The sequence below is a fragment of the Ambystoma mexicanum genome, chromosome 1p (assembly GCF_040938575.1).
Source record: "Ambystoma mexicanum isolate Mex_15411 chromosome 1p, UKY_AmexF1_1, whole genome shotgun sequence".
Taxonomy (NCBI): Eukaryota; Metazoa; Chordata; class Amphibia; order Caudata; family Ambystomatidae; genus Ambystoma; species Ambystoma mexicanum.
The window spans coordinates 1,277,682,250-1,277,699,259 of NC_090921.1; the positions used below are offsets into that span (position 1 = coordinate 1,277,682,250).

The 17,010-nt window shown below is 49.0% G+C and overlaps 1 protein-coding gene across 1 annotated transcript in view; it reads left to right on the forward strand.

The window, feature by feature from the left end:
* The window catches only part of LOC138452889 (cathepsin D-like), a 229,166-nt gene that overhangs the window by 153,757 nt on the left and 58,399 nt on the right, over positions 1-17,010 (forward strand). The window contains exons 5-6 of the mRNA XM_069605235.1: positions 434-633; positions 4,541-4,663. Coding sequence (XP_069461336.1) covers positions 434-633; positions 4,541-4,663 — 323 coding nt within the window. The remainder of the gene's footprint in view (positions 1-433; positions 634-4,540; positions 4,664-17,010) is intronic.

Consider the following 17,010-nt stretch of genomic DNA (forward strand, 5'->3'; position numbering starts at 1 on the left):
AGTGCAGCGACAGGCAGTCTTTGAGCACAGATGAGGTCAACGAGGGGGGATCTGTCGCTGCAATCTTTCTACTGACACAATGATCATATACACCTGCACCCACTTGACATATGGATGGCTCAACTGGCAGGACGAGGAGCACTTAAGCATAAGCGTGGGTGCAAGAAGGCAGCAAATGAGTCACAGAGTGTGTCGCAAGATGGTGTATTTTAGAATACCCTCACCTTACAGCCCTCCCACATTGCAATAGCTCACAACTATCAAACACAAGTAGTCACTTTGCTTTCTCATATATGTTCTGCCTTCAGATTTAGATGACTTTCTCTGCCACTTACCACTTTATGACCTATATCTACATCTCACTCTTCCTCTGTTCCAACTTCTGAAAGCTATGACTTCGCCCCTGACCACATCTTCATGATTTCATTTTCAGATTGCCAACCTGTCTATCCTGAACCAAACCTTTGCTGAAGCCGTGATGCAGCCTGGCTTCATCTTCCTAGTTGCCGCCTTCGACGGCATCCTTGGCATGGGCTATCCAACCATCTCTGTGGATGAGGTTCCACCCGTCTTTGACAACATAATGAAGCATGCACTGGTGGATGAAAATGTTTTCTCCTTCTATCTCAACAGGTGAGCAGGCCACCTGTGAGGCTATATGGAAGCAGGGTATCGTAGAAGGAATCAGTAGAAATGATCGAATTCAAAATAACGAATGGCGAAATGAGCGAATTTTATTTACCGATTTATTTCGAAATTTGAGGACATTTTACTAAAATATAGGTATGGGGTGGGATAAGGGTAATAGTTAAGGAGGGGAAGAGTGGGATTTGGGGGTGTCCCCCCGCATTATTAAATAAATGTAGTCATTTCTCCATTCGATTATTTCATGATAATCCATCCTAGACAGCTTGGACGGACACTATACACAAGCAGCTCTCGCTATTCCAAAAACAGAGGGAGGTCTACTGATGGATTGCCCGCTCTCACTTGTAACGAAGCAGGAATCCTCTGGTTTTGACAGAAATCTGCAGAATCAAAATCTTCTCATTTGACTACTCACAGACTCTAGAGGATGACTGTTACTCATTAGTAAACAGCCCTTAGGAACACCTCAGTGGTCCATTCATTTGCAGAGGTTTAGAGGGAGTCACATGAAGCTCCAATACAGCCATGTAATTCCCTCACATTACTGGGACATGTATGAAACACGTGTATTTCCTGAGGTGAGGGCTAAATGGAAGGGGAACATGCCTCTCCTGTAAGCCTGCTCCAAACTGTTTAATTTTTGATGAAATAACTCATTAGGCAAACAGCCAGACAGCTACTCTAGTATGCTGGAGAGTTGCATGTCGGGTATGTGATGTGCTCTGCAAGTGCAAGCCATTATGCAACCTCTGAGGTAATGATGTTGCCTGGGATCCCAGGCGTTGGGGCTCACTTCCTTGAAGCACCCAACGATATGTGGTATATTTCTAAATACCGTCATGTAGTATAGCACACAATCTTAATCGCCAAAGGGGCTGCCCAAAATAAACTCATAGGTAGCATTGTAACACATTTGGAATTCAATCCAATTCCGTGGCTACAATTTTCTAAAGATAGACAATAGTAGCTGTATCAACCACCACAGTTGTGAGACTCAAGAAGACGAAGGAAAGGAAAAATATGAGATGTCATTACGTGTCCTGAATTTTTTTATTAAATTGTTATCATCAAATGAATCCATCCAAAAATGGTAGAAAGACTTTGTTGTCTGTACATGCTTACAGTCACCCTCCCACCCCAAGATATTATAACTTTGATTTGCAAATTTTGCGGAAAGAATAAAGAACTATATTGGCACAAAGAGGTACATTTTGTAGCATTTTGCTTCATTCAAATAGTTATAGGTAGCTAGTAGCTACTAAATGTACGGAATGCCATCCTCAATGTATTTATTGTGCCTCCGGACTGAAAGCAATCCCTCACAAGGGGAGTTCCTTTATATACATGGTGTGAGGGCCTCGGGCCACTGTTGCTGTGGCCACTGGATATCAGAACCTGACATGGATTTGTTGATCAGACTCATTAAAAAATGTGTAAGATAGGTCAAATATAATATTTCTTGTCACCAACTCTGAAACAGTGTGAAGACTGCAGGGCATGGCATGGACATTTGTGGTATAGTTGTTTATTCCTTCCGATGCGCAACATGTGGAACCACCCTTTCAAAATAGTTGTGTGTCGTAACCATACCAGGTTGTGTAATACTTATGGATGCGGCTTCCAACAATTTTGGCAACCAGAGCTCACTTGCTCTGAGCTTGGCTTTCTCTGAGGGTCGCATGCAACAATACTCTGTAGTGTTGCTGATACCAGACACAATCACTTTATTAGGCCTCCACATGTCCCATCTGCTACCTCCATCCTGCGATCATTTGGCTGCCCCCCAACTCCTTCCCTGGGTCTCTAGCATTTACCCTCCACACTGGCAGTGCCCCAGCCTTCAGGACATCTTCAAACCGCCTCCATCAATGCATCTCTACCTGACAGGTGTTCTGAGAAGACACGGCCGAACTGTAATGGTGGCCCTCTGAGGTGCCGGTGCAAGTTCCCCAGGCGCCCAGATCACTGGCTGTTCTTGGCACTGTTGTGCTTGTTTTTTATTAAAGATATCAGAGCATACTTTTATGTTGGGGTACAGGGTCCCCTGCAGGAGCATTGTGTCATGGTTAATCAACGATCTTCTTCAGGAACCACATTGCCCCCCAATCCGCTAGTTTTAGTAGTGAATACTCAATTGTTTTCAAGACATTTGTTTCCAAGATATGTCAAAATGGCTGCCAGTGCAGAAATATGCCATAGGAAGACCTGGCGGTGGTGAGGCAATATCTATGGATGCTTCACTGGTGTACAAGTCTCTCAAGCGTAAGTGGAGCTAATGTTCTATTGTGGAGTAACATGAATGGAAGGCATTGAGTAAGAGTTGAACACCTTTCATTAACGCCACATTTTCAAGCATGTGTATGGCGCAGAGGAGGGGCGCAATACATGGATTTTCATTTAGGAAGTTGATAGAGATTTGTGGTTTTATTCTGTGCTGTGAGATATGTACTTTTCAATACTTTGGTGATATAGATTTATTGTTTTTAAAGTAGAAAATGTCAAAAAAATCAAATACTTTCATTTGACTTGGTAGAGAAAGGGTCTAGTGTAGCGGGGACTGTGCATAGTGGCATGCTAGAGAGGGCACGCAGCTCAGAAGACGCAAGGCATAGGATAGATAAAGTAGAAGCCATTCTCAGGGTTGCAACTCCGCGGGATGCACAGATCTTTCCTCAGGCAGCAGAGATATTCTTCAGGCCACAGAGATCTTACTAACAACAGCAGTGATCTCCGCCGGCAACAAGACTTAGCAGATGCCTCGCCCCATTTCATGAGGATCTCTTTCCTCCCATCCAGGTTATTAACATCAATAGCGATGTGCATTCTGGGACTTGAACTGTAAATTTTCCCGTAATGGGGGTTCAATTCCCAGCAGCAGACAGTGCTGTTGGTTCCAAACACAGCTCGGGTGAAGGTAGCCCTCAAGATGTGGGTCCAGTAAACACACGTCTGGCCACAGACAGCAGTTGCACCCTGGAGATGGCACAGATGATTTGATTTTAGAGAGCAGAGCTATCTTTCACGGTACACAGACCTTACTACAGACATCGGATATATACCAGAGGTTGCAGGGAGCTTGTGCCAGGTACGCGATCTTTACCTCAGGTTACAAGGTGCTCACACCTCAGGCCTTGATCAGATATGCTGGCAGTAGTTGTACATTACCCTTAAGGATACACAGATTGTACAAATGTTCCAGGTTGACGCACAACATCAGAGAGCTGATGTTATCAGACCTGTGCTTACTCCCTATGATCAGATAATTGGTCCGATACAAACGGCCTGTGCTAGTTCACAGAAGTGAAGTGGCCAATGACCTTGCCATAAGCTCATCCTCCAACGATACCAGTGCTCATCCAGCCCCCCCACTACACCTCAGGCATTCCAGGCAATCGGCACTTGGACACAAATAATACACAGGAGACCAGAAGTAGAAAGAAATTGGCTGGAATGCAAACACACACCAGTGCATGGAAGAGTGCTCACTGCTCTGCCCCTTGCAGGCCTGGCTCGTCCTTATGTGGAATGGAGTAGCTAAATCTGTTCTCCACCCATAAAACAGAACGTATAATGCACGTATGAGAACAAACAGGTCATTTCGCAGAACAGGAGGAAGAAAGTACATTTCGCAGCTGTAGGCTGTTTTCTGCGAGGTAGCCTCTGGCAACCTTGGGATTCGAGCTGTGTACGTTCTCAGGAGGGGCTCTTCATACCCGGCAGTCTAAGTCATCACAGCATTCCACAGCTCATCTGTGCTCTGCTCTGCGACATCGCTTGGAATGGGTGTTCAGCTGGGAGGCCAGTCCCTTTGCATCCGATGTATCTCAAAGAAGCCAAAAGAAAGTGCAGTATCAGAAATGGTAACAGACGTCTCTCTTTTTATTTTTTTAAGAGATCCAGATGCTGCTTTGGGTGGGGAGCTGCTGCTGGGGGGCGTGGACCCCGCCCACTACACTGGGGACATCCAGTACCTGAACGTTACCCGCAAGGCCTACTGGCAGATCAAGGCTGATGAGTGAGTACCAGCGCCTAAAGATACCCCTTGCATTTGTAGACCATGAATGTAAATGCCACGCATGATCCACATGGAAGAAGAGCTATTGGACATAATCCATGGCTGTGCAGTTGTGGGAATGCAATGGATACAATGTGGCAATGCATAACAAAACAAGCAGCACATGTTACCGCTTTCTGTACCTCTTTACCTTCACCTGCGTCCAGCGCAGCCTCCCTGGGCATAATTGCAGCATTGTCCTTCCCATGGCAAAGAAGCGGCAGTGCTTGTACCTTCCCTTAGGGCCCTCCCCTCCTAGGAGTGCACTTGAGCAGCAAAACTTTTCCTATGCCCCTCCTCCCAGGGTCGGATTGGCCCCTCCGAAATCGTCCATAGGGAGTTGGGGCCAGTTTGGGGGCCGGTTTCTGGCTATGCCTGGGCCGGTTTGAAAAAACAAATTGAAAAAAAAATATTTTTATTTTCTAATTTTTTTTTCTCTCAAAAAGCCTTTCATCCCTCTTAGGTCGATAAATGAGTACCAACACAGGTTGGGTGATATTGTATGCATATTTGTTGTATAAAAAAGAGCTTAAGCGTAAGTGCTATACAATAACATTATCATTTGGCCTTCGACGTCTGCTTGGATTCACAGTAATTTAGTGTACTTAGGAACAATGCTATTTGATGCCACTTCCTGTTTTGTCAAGGGGTGAAAGGTTGTGTTTCATCGCTTCCCGGGATGTCACTTTGAGGTGGGGTAAAATGAAATCACTTCTGGTGATGTCATCAGAGGTCAAGGTTGTGAGGCGAGGGGTGGGTCACTTTTTTGAGGTGAGGAGTGGGCCACTTTTTTTTGGGTGACCAGGCCTATTTCTTGTCCCTGCCTCCTCCCTCGGTGGTGAAGTGGAAGTGGCTATCCCTTCCACTAGTGCCCTCCCACTTGGGTATTAAAGGAGTGCGGCTATCCTTTCCCTGGCGCCCAGCACAAATGGGGATTAAAATGGGGGCGGGAGGGAGGGGGGGGTAGAACCACCCCTGAGTGCCTTTGCCACCTGGGTATGAAGTGAGAGTGGCAGTTCATTAGTGCCCGCCCCCATGTAGGGAAGGCTGTAGAAGCTGCACGTTTCCCTGATGCTCCAGTGGGAGTGGCTGCACCTTCCCCATGTTACCCCCACTAGGGATGCAGTGGGAGTGGCTGCACCATGCCCTAGTGACCCCCACTAGGGATGCAGTGGGAGTGGCTGCACCATGCCCTAGTGACCCCCACTAAGGATGCAGTGGGAGTGGCTGCACCATGCCCTAGTTACCCCCAGGGATGAAGTGGGAGCGTCAGCTCCATTCCCTAGTGACTCCCAGGGATTAAGTAGGATGGCTGCACCTTCTCCTAGTTACCCCCAGGGATGCAGTGGGAGTAGCTGCACCATGCCCTAGTGACCCCCACTAGGGATGAAGTGGGAGGGGCTGCACCTTCCCCGTGTGATCCCTTGAATGAAGTGAGAGTGGCCGCACCTTCCCCCATTCCACTCCCACTTGGGTGTTAAAAAGGGAGTGAGAGCGTCGTGCACCTTGCACTACTGAACAATGTTTGGCTTTATTTACCTTTCAAATTAGAGGATATACTCACTTCCCTTTGACCTTTGAACAGCATCCTTTCCCCCTGTCTCTCCTTTCGCCACGCCCGCGCTTCCAGAGAGCAATCGAGCTCCAGGCGAGCACCGGCAGACCGGAAGCCTCCAGGCAGCTCGATAGCCCCGCCCCTTCCATGGCAATTGCGCCATATAGCATTGAAGAGACTGGCAGCAGCAAACAGAAAGGCCCCGAGCCAAGGCCCCGCACTGATCGGGCGTAACATTCTCACAGGACATGTGCACCAGTGATTGGGGAATTCCCAATGGTGTCCCCCGAAGGCCTCGTGCACCCAAGCACGTGAATCACTCCAGCCCCAAAATAACCTGCATCTTAATTAGCTCAGTGTCTCCACCACACCTAAACTGAACGCCCGTTTGATGTGTGACCCCCTGGGTGGGTGTAATGCGTACGCAGGCACCCTGCCACACCAGCACTTTGTGAGCTGTTTTCCAGACGGACCTGGGATATAGCCTGCATGGTTTATTTCACATTCAGTAAATCCAGTACTGTCCATGCTTGAGGGAACAGGACTCATGCTGTTATCTTTGGAATCCATACTATTTCCTAACCTGAGACTTCCCGCTTCCCGCTCTGGTTGCCAGTCTTTCTTCCACATCCCCTCAGATGTTGTGTAAATGGTCCTACTGCCGTACACTTGTGTATAGGTGTGATATAAATGCTATATCATTTCATATCATATATATCTACACCTTTGACTAAAGCGATGGCTCCTACTGCTCCTCCCCAAACCAACCCCTGAGTTGCATGCAGGTCTCCCCAATGCTACGACTCTTCCTTTGCCTCTTAGTCCAGGAATAAATAAACCCATTCCCCTGGGCCTGGGGTCAGTTTCACAGAAACGTGAGCATGTAGGAAACCTCTTTAGAGTTCCTGACAAACTCTAAGAAACACGAGCCCAATCCAAAGTCCAGACCAAACTCTACATAAAGCACATTAACGCTAAAGCGAGCTCTGCTCTGTGCATCTCCCTGGTCCTATAGTCTGGTCAGTCCATCAAATCCCTCTGCATCATCCATAAAGCTGTCTGGGGCCGGGGACCACCCTATCTACAACTCCCTCTCACTAAATACTCTCCCTCCAGATCTTTACGTACCTCTGGCACCAACTCTGTGCGGGTCAAGTGATTTGCTAAACAGCGAGCTAGTGGACGATCTATTTCCTCGGCTCGCTCCCTCCTATAGAACAGCCTCCCCTTTCCTCTCTGTCTTGAGCCGGATCTCCTCAAATTCCAGAAGCTCCTCAAGACTTTCCTTTTCACCTCCTCCTTCCCCCCTCCCTCCTTTGCTAAACCCCACAATCGCTGAGATTGGTGACCAGGGCCCTTATGTGTCCACCTGGTTCCTGGCCTCCCACACCTAATTCACCTTCAGCCGCCGCCCACTCCCAGCACTTGCCTTGGGCGCCCACTGGCCTGTGCTATCACAGGTCTCCACTTATTTAGTGGCAGTTGACCACTCTCCCCAAGTGATCTCTGCCAGTCACTTAACAGTTTGCAACGTACTCCCCAGCACTTCCCTCCTTGTTACTCCTATCACTTAACCCCCCTCACCCTCACACCTATCGCTCTCTGCACTTTCATGCTTGCAAGGCCTAGTAGGACCACCTACCATGCCTTTCATTCCCATGTTCCCTCCCTGTTGCCCTGTGGGCACTTTGAAACACAATTGACTTGATGTATAAGCGCCTTACAAATGCACAATAAATAAATAAAAATAAAAATGTATCAAATGCCAGTCTGGTCCGTAAACATACTTGATCCTCATCCCGTGGTCAGCACCAGAGACTTACTCCATGGAATAATCATAACCATAAGGTTATTTAAAGATATTTTAGCATTTCACAAAGACTGTTCATAACTATGATTTTAAATTACGCCTTGGCACTTTAGAGAATGAGACATTGCTGCAGAACTCAGTGGATCTTAAAACAAAATGTAAAATAACATGGCATTGTTGCAATTAGTATATGTTTTTACTCCTGTACTTTTATCGCCCACTGCGAGATAAAGTTGACGATGATGATGATGCTATGAGAATGCTGGTATGGTATAGAGTCCAAGATAGTGCATGTGGTTGGCTTATCCCCCACTATAACTCTCCAGGCAGTCAAAATAGCAAGGGCTACCCATAGGATCAGGGAACAGGCAGGGAGGAAAACACCATATCTCACCCTCCAGACTGTGATGAAAAAACACAGGGCAGCGACAGGGCCAATCCCCAGGGTCCCTGAGAACAGCATCGCAGAAGAATGCGACAGCTAATACCTAAAGGATAACCCCTTCCTACCCCAACCATTCCATGACCTATGAGTCCACAGGGCAGAGTGGCCCACCCCAGAGGTAGCCAAACAGAGCAAGCAGCAACCTTATGGCACAGGGAAATGCATGATAGAAAATAGGCCCTGGTCCGTTGGCAGCTTAAGTGACTTAAGTCGAAACAGGAATGGTAGGCCCAAAAGTCCTAAAGCCGGCCCCAGAAGAGTCTCAGAGACCAACGAGTACAGGAAGAGGCAAGTTTCAATTCATAACAGAGAACGGCAGTGAAATAGCAGGCAATGAACTCAAAAAAGCTGGAGTCAAAAGTCAATAAAGGGGGCAAACAGGAGCAGAATTCCACGCAGCGGAGTTCAAGGACACGAGCCAGCAGTCGGTGCATAGCAGGGAAAACAGGAGCAGAACACGAGGCAGCAGAGTAAAAGACAGGAGCCAGCAGTCGGTGCATAGCAGGGAAAACAGGAGCAGAACACCAGACAGCAGAGCCAAGACAGGAGCCAGCAGTCGGTACATAGCAGGGAAAACAGGAGCAGAACACCAGGCAGCAGAGCCAAGAGAGGAGCCAGCAGTCGGTGCATAGCAGGGAAAGCAGGAGCAGAACACCAGGCAGCAGAGCCAAGACAGGAGCCAGCAGTCGGTGCATAGCAGGGAAAACAGGAGCAGAACACCAGGCAGCAGAGCCAAGAGAGGAGCCAGCAGTCGGTGCATAGCAGGGAAAGCAGGAGCAGAACACCAGGCAGCAGAGCCAAGACAGGAGCCAGCAGTCGGTGCATAGCAGGGAAAGCAGGAGTAGAACACCAGGCAGCAGAGCCAAGACAGGAGCCAGCAGTCGGTGCATAGCAGGGAAAACAGGAGCAGAACACCAGGCAGCAGAGCCAAGAGAGGAGCCAGCAGTCGGTGCATAGCAGGGAAAGCAGGAGCAGAACACCGGGCAACAGAGCCAAGACAGGAGCCAGCAGTCGGTGCATAGCAGGGAAAACAGGAGCAGAACACCAGACAGCAGAGCCAAGACAGGAGCCAGCAGTCGGTGCATAGCAGGGAAAACAGGAGCAGAACACCAGGCAGCAGAGCCAAGAGAGGAGCCAGCAGTCGGTGCATAGCAGGGAAAGCAGAAGCAGAACACCAGGCAGCAGAGCCAAGACAGGAGCCAGCAGTCGGTGCATAGCAGGGAAAACAGGAGCAGAACACCAGACAGCAGAGCCAAGACAGGAGCCAGCAGTTGGTGCATAGCAGAGAAAACAGGAGCGGAATGCCACGCAGCGGAGCCAAGACAGGAGCAAGCAGTCGGTGCATAGCAGGGAAAACAGGAGCAGAACACCAGGCAGCAGAGCCAAGACAGGAGCCAGCAGTTGGTGCATAGCAGAGAAAACAGGAGCGGAATGCCACTCAGCGGAGCCAAGACAGGAGCCAGCAGTCGGTGCATAGCAGGGAAAACAGGAGCAGAACACCACGCAGCAGAGCCAAGAAAGGAGCCAGCAGTCGGTGCATAGCAGAGAAAACAGGAGCGGAATGCCACGCAGCGGAGCCAAGACAGGAGCCAGCAGTCGGTGCATAGCAGGGAAAACAGGAGCAGAACACCAGACAGCAGAGCCAAGACAGGAGCCAGCAGTCGGTACATAGCAGGGAAAACAGGAGCAGAACACCAGGCAGCAGAGCCAAGACAGGAGCCAGCAGTCGGTGCATAGCAGGGAAAGCAGGAGCAGAACACCAGGCAGCAGAACCAAGACAGGAGCCAGCAGTCAGTGCATAGCAGAGAAAACAGGAGTGGGATGCCACGCAGTGGAGCCAAGACAGGAGCCAGCAGTCGGTGCATAGCAGGGAAAACAGGAGCAGAACACCAGACACCTGAGCCAAGATAGGAGCCAGCAGTTGGTGCATAGCAGAGAAAACAGGAGGGGAATGCCACGCAGCGGAGCCAAGACAGGAGCCAGCAGTCGGTGCATAGCAGGGAAAACAGGAGCAGAACACCAGGCAGCAGAGCCAAGACAGGAGCCAGCAGTCGGTGCATAGCAGAGAAAACAGGAGCGGAATGCCACGCAGCGGAGCCAAGACAGGAGCCAGCAGTCGGTGCATAGCAGGGAAAACCGGAGCATAACACCAGACAGCAGAGCCAAGAAAGGAGCCAGCAGGCAGTGCATAGCAAGGAAAACAGGAGCAAAACACCAGGCAGCGGAGCCAAGACAGGAGCCAGCAGTCGGTGCATAGCAGGGAAAACAGGAGCAGAACACCAGGCAGCAGAGTCAAGACAGGAGCCAGCAGTCGGTGCATAGCAGAGAAAACAGGAGCGGAATGCCACGCAGCGGAGCCAAGACAGGAGCCAGCAGTCGGTGCATAGCAGGGAAAACAGGAGCAGAACACCAGACAGCAGAGCCAAGATAGGAGCTAGCAGGCAGTGCATAGCAAGGAAAACAGGAGCAGAACACCAGGAAGCGGAGCCAAGACAGGAGCCAGCAGTCGGTGCATAGCAGGGAAAACAGGAGCAGAACACCAGGCAGCAGAGCCAAGACAGGAGCCAGCAGTCGGTGCATAGCAGAGAAAACAGGAGCGGAATGCCACGCAGCGGAGCCAAGACAGGAGCCAGCAGTCGGTGCATAGCAGGGAAAACCGGAGCATAACACCAGACAGCAGAGCCAAGAAAGGAGCCAGCAGGCAGTGCATAGCAGGGAAAACAGGAGCAAAACACCAGGCAGCGGAGCCAAGACAGGAGCCAGCAGTCGGTGCATAGCAGGGAAAACAGGAGCAGAACACCAGGCAGCAGAGCCAAGACAGGAGCCAGCAGTCGGTGCATAGCAGAGAAAACAGGAGCGGAATGCCACGCAGCGGAGCCAAGACAGGAGCCAGCAGTCGGTGCATAGCAGGGAAAACAGGAGCAGAACACCAGACAGCAGAGCCAAGATAGGAGCCAGCAGGCAGTGCATAGCAAGGAAAACAGGAGCAGAACACCAGGCAGCGGAGCCAAGACAGGAGCCAGCAGTCGGTGCATAGCAGGGAAAACATGAGCAGAACACCAGGCAGCAGAGCCAAGACAGGAGCCAGCAGTCGGTGCATAGCAGAGAAAACAGGAGCGGAATGCCACGCAGCGGAGCCAAGACAGGAGCCAGCAGTCGGTGCATAGCAGGGAAAACAGGAGCAGAACACCAGACAGCAGAGCCAAGATAGGAGCCAGCAGGAAGTGCATAACAAGGAAAACAGGAGCAGAACACCAGGAAGCGGAGCCAAGACAGGAGCCAGCAGTCGGTGCAGCAGAGAAAACAGGAGCCAAGACAGGAGCCAATAGTGGGTACATGGAGGATCACACTGTAAGATTTCAAACACAGGGGCCCCCGGATACTTGTTAAGGAACACTGTGACTTGCTTGTTCCTTCCGGGAACCCGAGAATCTCACCACGCCACGCATGATGTCGTCAGCCTGTGATGCCCCTTAGTGGGGTTCCTTCCAGGAAAGGTATTGCGGCTCACGGTGGCCCATTGCAGGCCCCTCCTTGCCAACTTCCAATGCCATATGAAGAATACACGCCAGTGCTGTCTGCCGACGGTCAGGACAGTTAGCGCTCACTAAGATGCATGCTGAGTGCCACGGGGGCAACGAACAGGAGGCGCAGGATGTCCTAATCCCCGCAAAAAAAATTGGTCAATACCTTTGGTGCCACCGAACCTTCCACCTCACCCTTACTCCTCTGTCTCCCATCACTGCGCCAGGGTTTGCTGGAGAAAGAGCGCCTCTAGCGGCATCTGCAGTCTAAGCAGGACTGCTCAACCCTCATAACCAAGAACAATCACTGTCCAAAACGTGTGCATGTCCCAAGCTTTGCAGACATTTTACTGTCAGGGTGAGTGTTATTCCAACTGAAATGTGCACCAAACCTAGTGCACATGACCTGCTCAGAAGAATTTCAGCTTAAGCCACTATCACAGTTGTCACACATAAAAAACCTGTGCTCATTCTGATGTTCTCAAAATGCTCTTTCTTTTTTTATAAAGCATCACGGTGCTACTTGTCCCTCTCCCCTTTCTCATAGGCAAGTCATTTACAGAATAAAGGTGTTTTACTTCTTTCTGCTCATTTTAAAAGTCGGGGTGTGGTTAAAAAAAAGTGTAAAAAAAAAGGAGAGTAAAACGAAAACGAATGTATTCCTATGGCATCTACCTGCGTTTAACACCTGCTAAATGTAATACGCAAAGTGTAATTTTATAGCCAGCTTTTCATTTTTTTTTAAAAAGCAGAGAGAAAAAGAAAAAAGTAAGGGTGATTTTGCCTGTATTTACTTTTTGTTCTTGCACCCGATTTGCAAAAATGGAAAATTGCATGCAGGGGACCACACAGCACAGAAGTGCTAACCATGCAATTGTGGCTTTTTAAAAAATTAGCCTGACTGACTGAATGAAGCAATAGAACGCGAGGGGGAGGGGCATTACCGGTCTGGTAATGCCCCCAGGGCGATAGTTACAAGCCTGAGCAAAGCAAGGCGTAAGCCCCCCTCCAAGGGTTCTATTGCTATTGGTACTCCAGCACGTCGTACCGGGGTACTAATAGCATTGTTTCTTGACCTGAGAAATCATGTTGAAACCATTTGTCAACTCGAGAAAAAAAAGCAAGCAAAATGACCGCCAGGGATCGGGGAGAAGGGACTACATGTAGTCTCTTCTCACTTTCCATGACGGCATTAAAAAAAATGGAATAAAAAAGTAAACAATCAACATGGCTGCCATGGAATGGGGAGAAGGGACTAAATGTAGTCCCTTCTCCGTTTCCTTGGTGGCCAAGGAGAAAGGAAAACAACTCAGCAGCAATCGGTGCTCCGAACGGAGCACTGCAGAGGAGTCTTTCCCAGCCAGCTAACGACCGGCGAGGGCTAGTAGATTGTTTGTAACAATCTGATTGTCCCTCGCTGGGTACTAATTGTTTATATGCTTAATGTGATACAGTGTTATTTACAGACAACAATTTATTTAAAAACTAGGCCAGAGAGATGTATTTACAGTATGCATACTGGATGCAAACCAGAGCAGAGAGAAAATACATTTTTACAGGATCTCATAATATTTTGTTTGGGGCGTGCAGCTTCCCTTTTAGACAACTCTTATCACTCTTTAGGCTACACACCTCTTTGCAGCTCCCCTCAACTTCACATCTACTGGCTTTACTCATCTGGTAACAATTGTAAACTGCATGGCTTTTTACCCCCTTTTTCTGAACTATGGTGCTGTAAAATGCACCATTTCACCACATGCTTGGCCATTTGTGGTAATTTTTAGGAGATATAAATGCCCCCCCCACCAAAAATATTCTCCTGCTGCCACTGATGATCAATCACCTATAATACTAGTGCCCCCTCAAGTGCTGCCTGTCCACACTCCCCTGCAGCAAAAGCTGCCTCTGCCATTGGCAGAGGCATGATAATGTTGCTGGCTGTCCACAGTGGTGGCTCTTATGCTTTGACACCGGGGGCCAGGTATCACCCCTGATTTCCATGCTAGGTGAAAGATGTCCTGTTTGATTCAAAAGCATACTTACATTTTTCACCTGCCGCAGAACCAACTCTTCAAACATCATAATGACTGTTGTTTGTATAGCTCTTACTGTGACATTTTAATGACAGGTTCTCTGACCTTGTGCTGATCCCAAGAGCCCATTATTTCTACAGGTAGATGGTTCTTTGACCATGGGTGAATCCCGCCAATCCATCCTTCCTACACTTGGCAGGCTCATTGTCCATGCACAAATCCCAAGAACCCCTTCCTATAAGTGAAAAGGTGCATTTGTCGCTTAAACAATTCCCAGAATCCACCCTTCCTACAAGGGACAGAATTTCTATCCTTCTAGGAATCTGGAGAACTACCCATTATTCAGGTAATAGTCTATACCAATTAAGCCAACAGGTAAATGTGTTTCACACCCTTCCTTTGGGTGAGAGCATACGCATAATCTAACAGGTGAAATGCAGCATTTTGTCTTGGGGCCAATGGCAGAAAATATACTTTTAAGAGGTGAAATGTAGTGTGTTGGCCCCGCGGAAATGTCCACAATCCATCTGCCCCTACAGGTGAAATGTTCATGAGCAAATCTTCAGACCCGCATACCCTTAAAGTGACAATTCTCTTTCCATAGGTAGACTTTGAGAGTCCATCAATCTTTCTGGGTGAGAGTCCATGGGGCTTGAAGAAATACCCTTCGCTCATGCTTTAAAAAAAATAGCCTATCTTAAAGACTCTTCCAGCCCTGCTCCCACTTTCCCGCTTTCACTCTGGCCAGCTTCCCTTGCCCCTGTGCCCTCAACCACTAGTGAGGCAAACTTTCCAGGGGTCATGTTCGATTCCACTCTCTCCTTCTGCTCTAACATCTCGGGCATCTCTAAAAAGTCTCACTACCAGATGCACCTCCTCAGAGGTATTCTGCCTTTTCTCACTTTCCCCCAGAGGCTCACTGTCTCCGGAGCCCTGGTTCTTTCTAGACTGGACTACTGCAACAGTCTCTTTCTCAATCTTCCTACTTTTACTCTCTGACCTCTACAACTCATCCAGAACAGAACCGCAAGACTGATCCTTGACCTCAAGCCCAGGGACTGCATCTCTCTGGTGCTGAAATACCTCCACTCGCTCCCCGTGGCTGCAAGGATCAAGTTCAAGACCCTCTGCATAGTCCACAAGGCTTTCTGGGGCCGGGGCCCACACTATCTTCAACTCTCTCTCCCTAAATACTCTCCTTCTAGAGCCTCTGCTCGTCCTCCTCCAACTCTCTGAGAGTGAGCCGTTTTTCCAAGCAGAGACTTGGGGGTAGATCTTTATTCTCTGCAGGTGCCTCCCTCTGGGACACCCTCCCTGCCTCTCTCCGTCTTGAGCCTGATCTCCTTAAGTTCCGGAAACTCTGCAAGACCTTCCTCTTCTCTTCCTCTTTCTCTCTCCCTCTCCCCTGTTAACCCCCTGTCTATTCTTGCCTACTTCCCTCCTCACTCTCTCCCTACTTCGCTACGTTTGCTGACTGGTCGCATGGTGCACCTCCAGAGCCACACAGGTCTCAGGCTCCCCTGCCAGTCCTCACACTTACTCCCAGGCCTCCGCACACTGCTCACCAATACCGCCCTTCTGGAATTCATTCCATGGGAAGGGTAACCTCTCTGCGCTTAACCCAGGGCCCTTCCGGACTGGGCGCCCTTGTGCCCCCCCCCACTAGTTCTTTGTTTCTGTGTGCCTTCTCTCCCCCCCCCTTATCACCTGTATGTTCTTCTCCTTTACCCCCCCCCCCATCACCTCACTCTCTGTCATGCACTTGCACTATCTGAAACGTCTTTGGCCTAGCACAGTTGTTTACGGATTGTATGCCCCTCTTCCTCTCCTCTCCCCTTTTTCGCCTCCCTTCTTGTCATGCACTGGCACTAATAGTAATGCCGTAAGGTTTAGTTTGTAAGTCTTGTTTGCTAGATCATTCAGAAACTTCAAGGCCTAAGAATGACTCTATTCCCTTGTTCCCTTCCCGCCTTGAAGCGCTTTGAAGCCCTTCACTTGTGTATAAGCGCTTTACAAATAAACAATTACAATTGCCTCAAATGTACCCAGCCCTATTCACTAAGAGCTTCAGAATGTGCACATTGCAGATGCGCTTTTTCTCCCCCCTGTGTGCGCCTTGAAGCCGCAGGCAGAAGAGGGCATTTCTGCACCTTTTCAAGAACAAAAGGAATGTTTAGAAAGCAATAGCATTTCTCACCAATTGTTCATTTCGTTTTAAGTGGGACAACAGCAGGGTTACATGTTGCTGTCCTGCTTGCATATCTATCCCTCAAACAGGGTCGACTTCTTTTTTCTTTTTATACATTTCATGATGACAGGTTTGTTAAAGGCCCATCATTACTTTTAAAATGTGCTCCCAGAACCACTTTGACCGCTGGGAACCAATTTCCTCACACTAAGATATGAAAGGGGGGCGGCCAACGCGTCAGAGGCCCTGCCCCCTCTTACCTCCCCCCAGAAATGAACAGGTCACCTTTTTGGACATGGTTACCTGCGTATTTCTCAAAATCACACAAGTACAAACAGCTCATTTTCTGTGCTTTATTACTTGCATGCTTTTTTTTTTAAATCCAGCCTCCAATTTGAAAATGGGTAGTATCAGTAGGCTGAGCTGTCTTTGCTGTCACTTTCTATGACTGATGTTTGTCTCTGCATCGCTTACACACTGCTGACCCCTGGTGGCTATTTGGCAGACCTTCACCCATTTTGCCCAAGAAGCTTTTAGTTCTCCTTGGAGCCCGAGCATGAACATCTTATGTGGTTCTCCGCTTATCGCTTTTCTCGCATCCTGTACTTCTCCTTCTATCACCTGCATGCCTAAGAAGACCCCTTTCTCCCTAAGAATACCTGCATCTGACTGCAACACACCTCATCCCCCACCACGCGACATTCTTCAGACTCCAACCCTGCTCTCAAAACACTGCCGCAGAGCTCCCCGGCC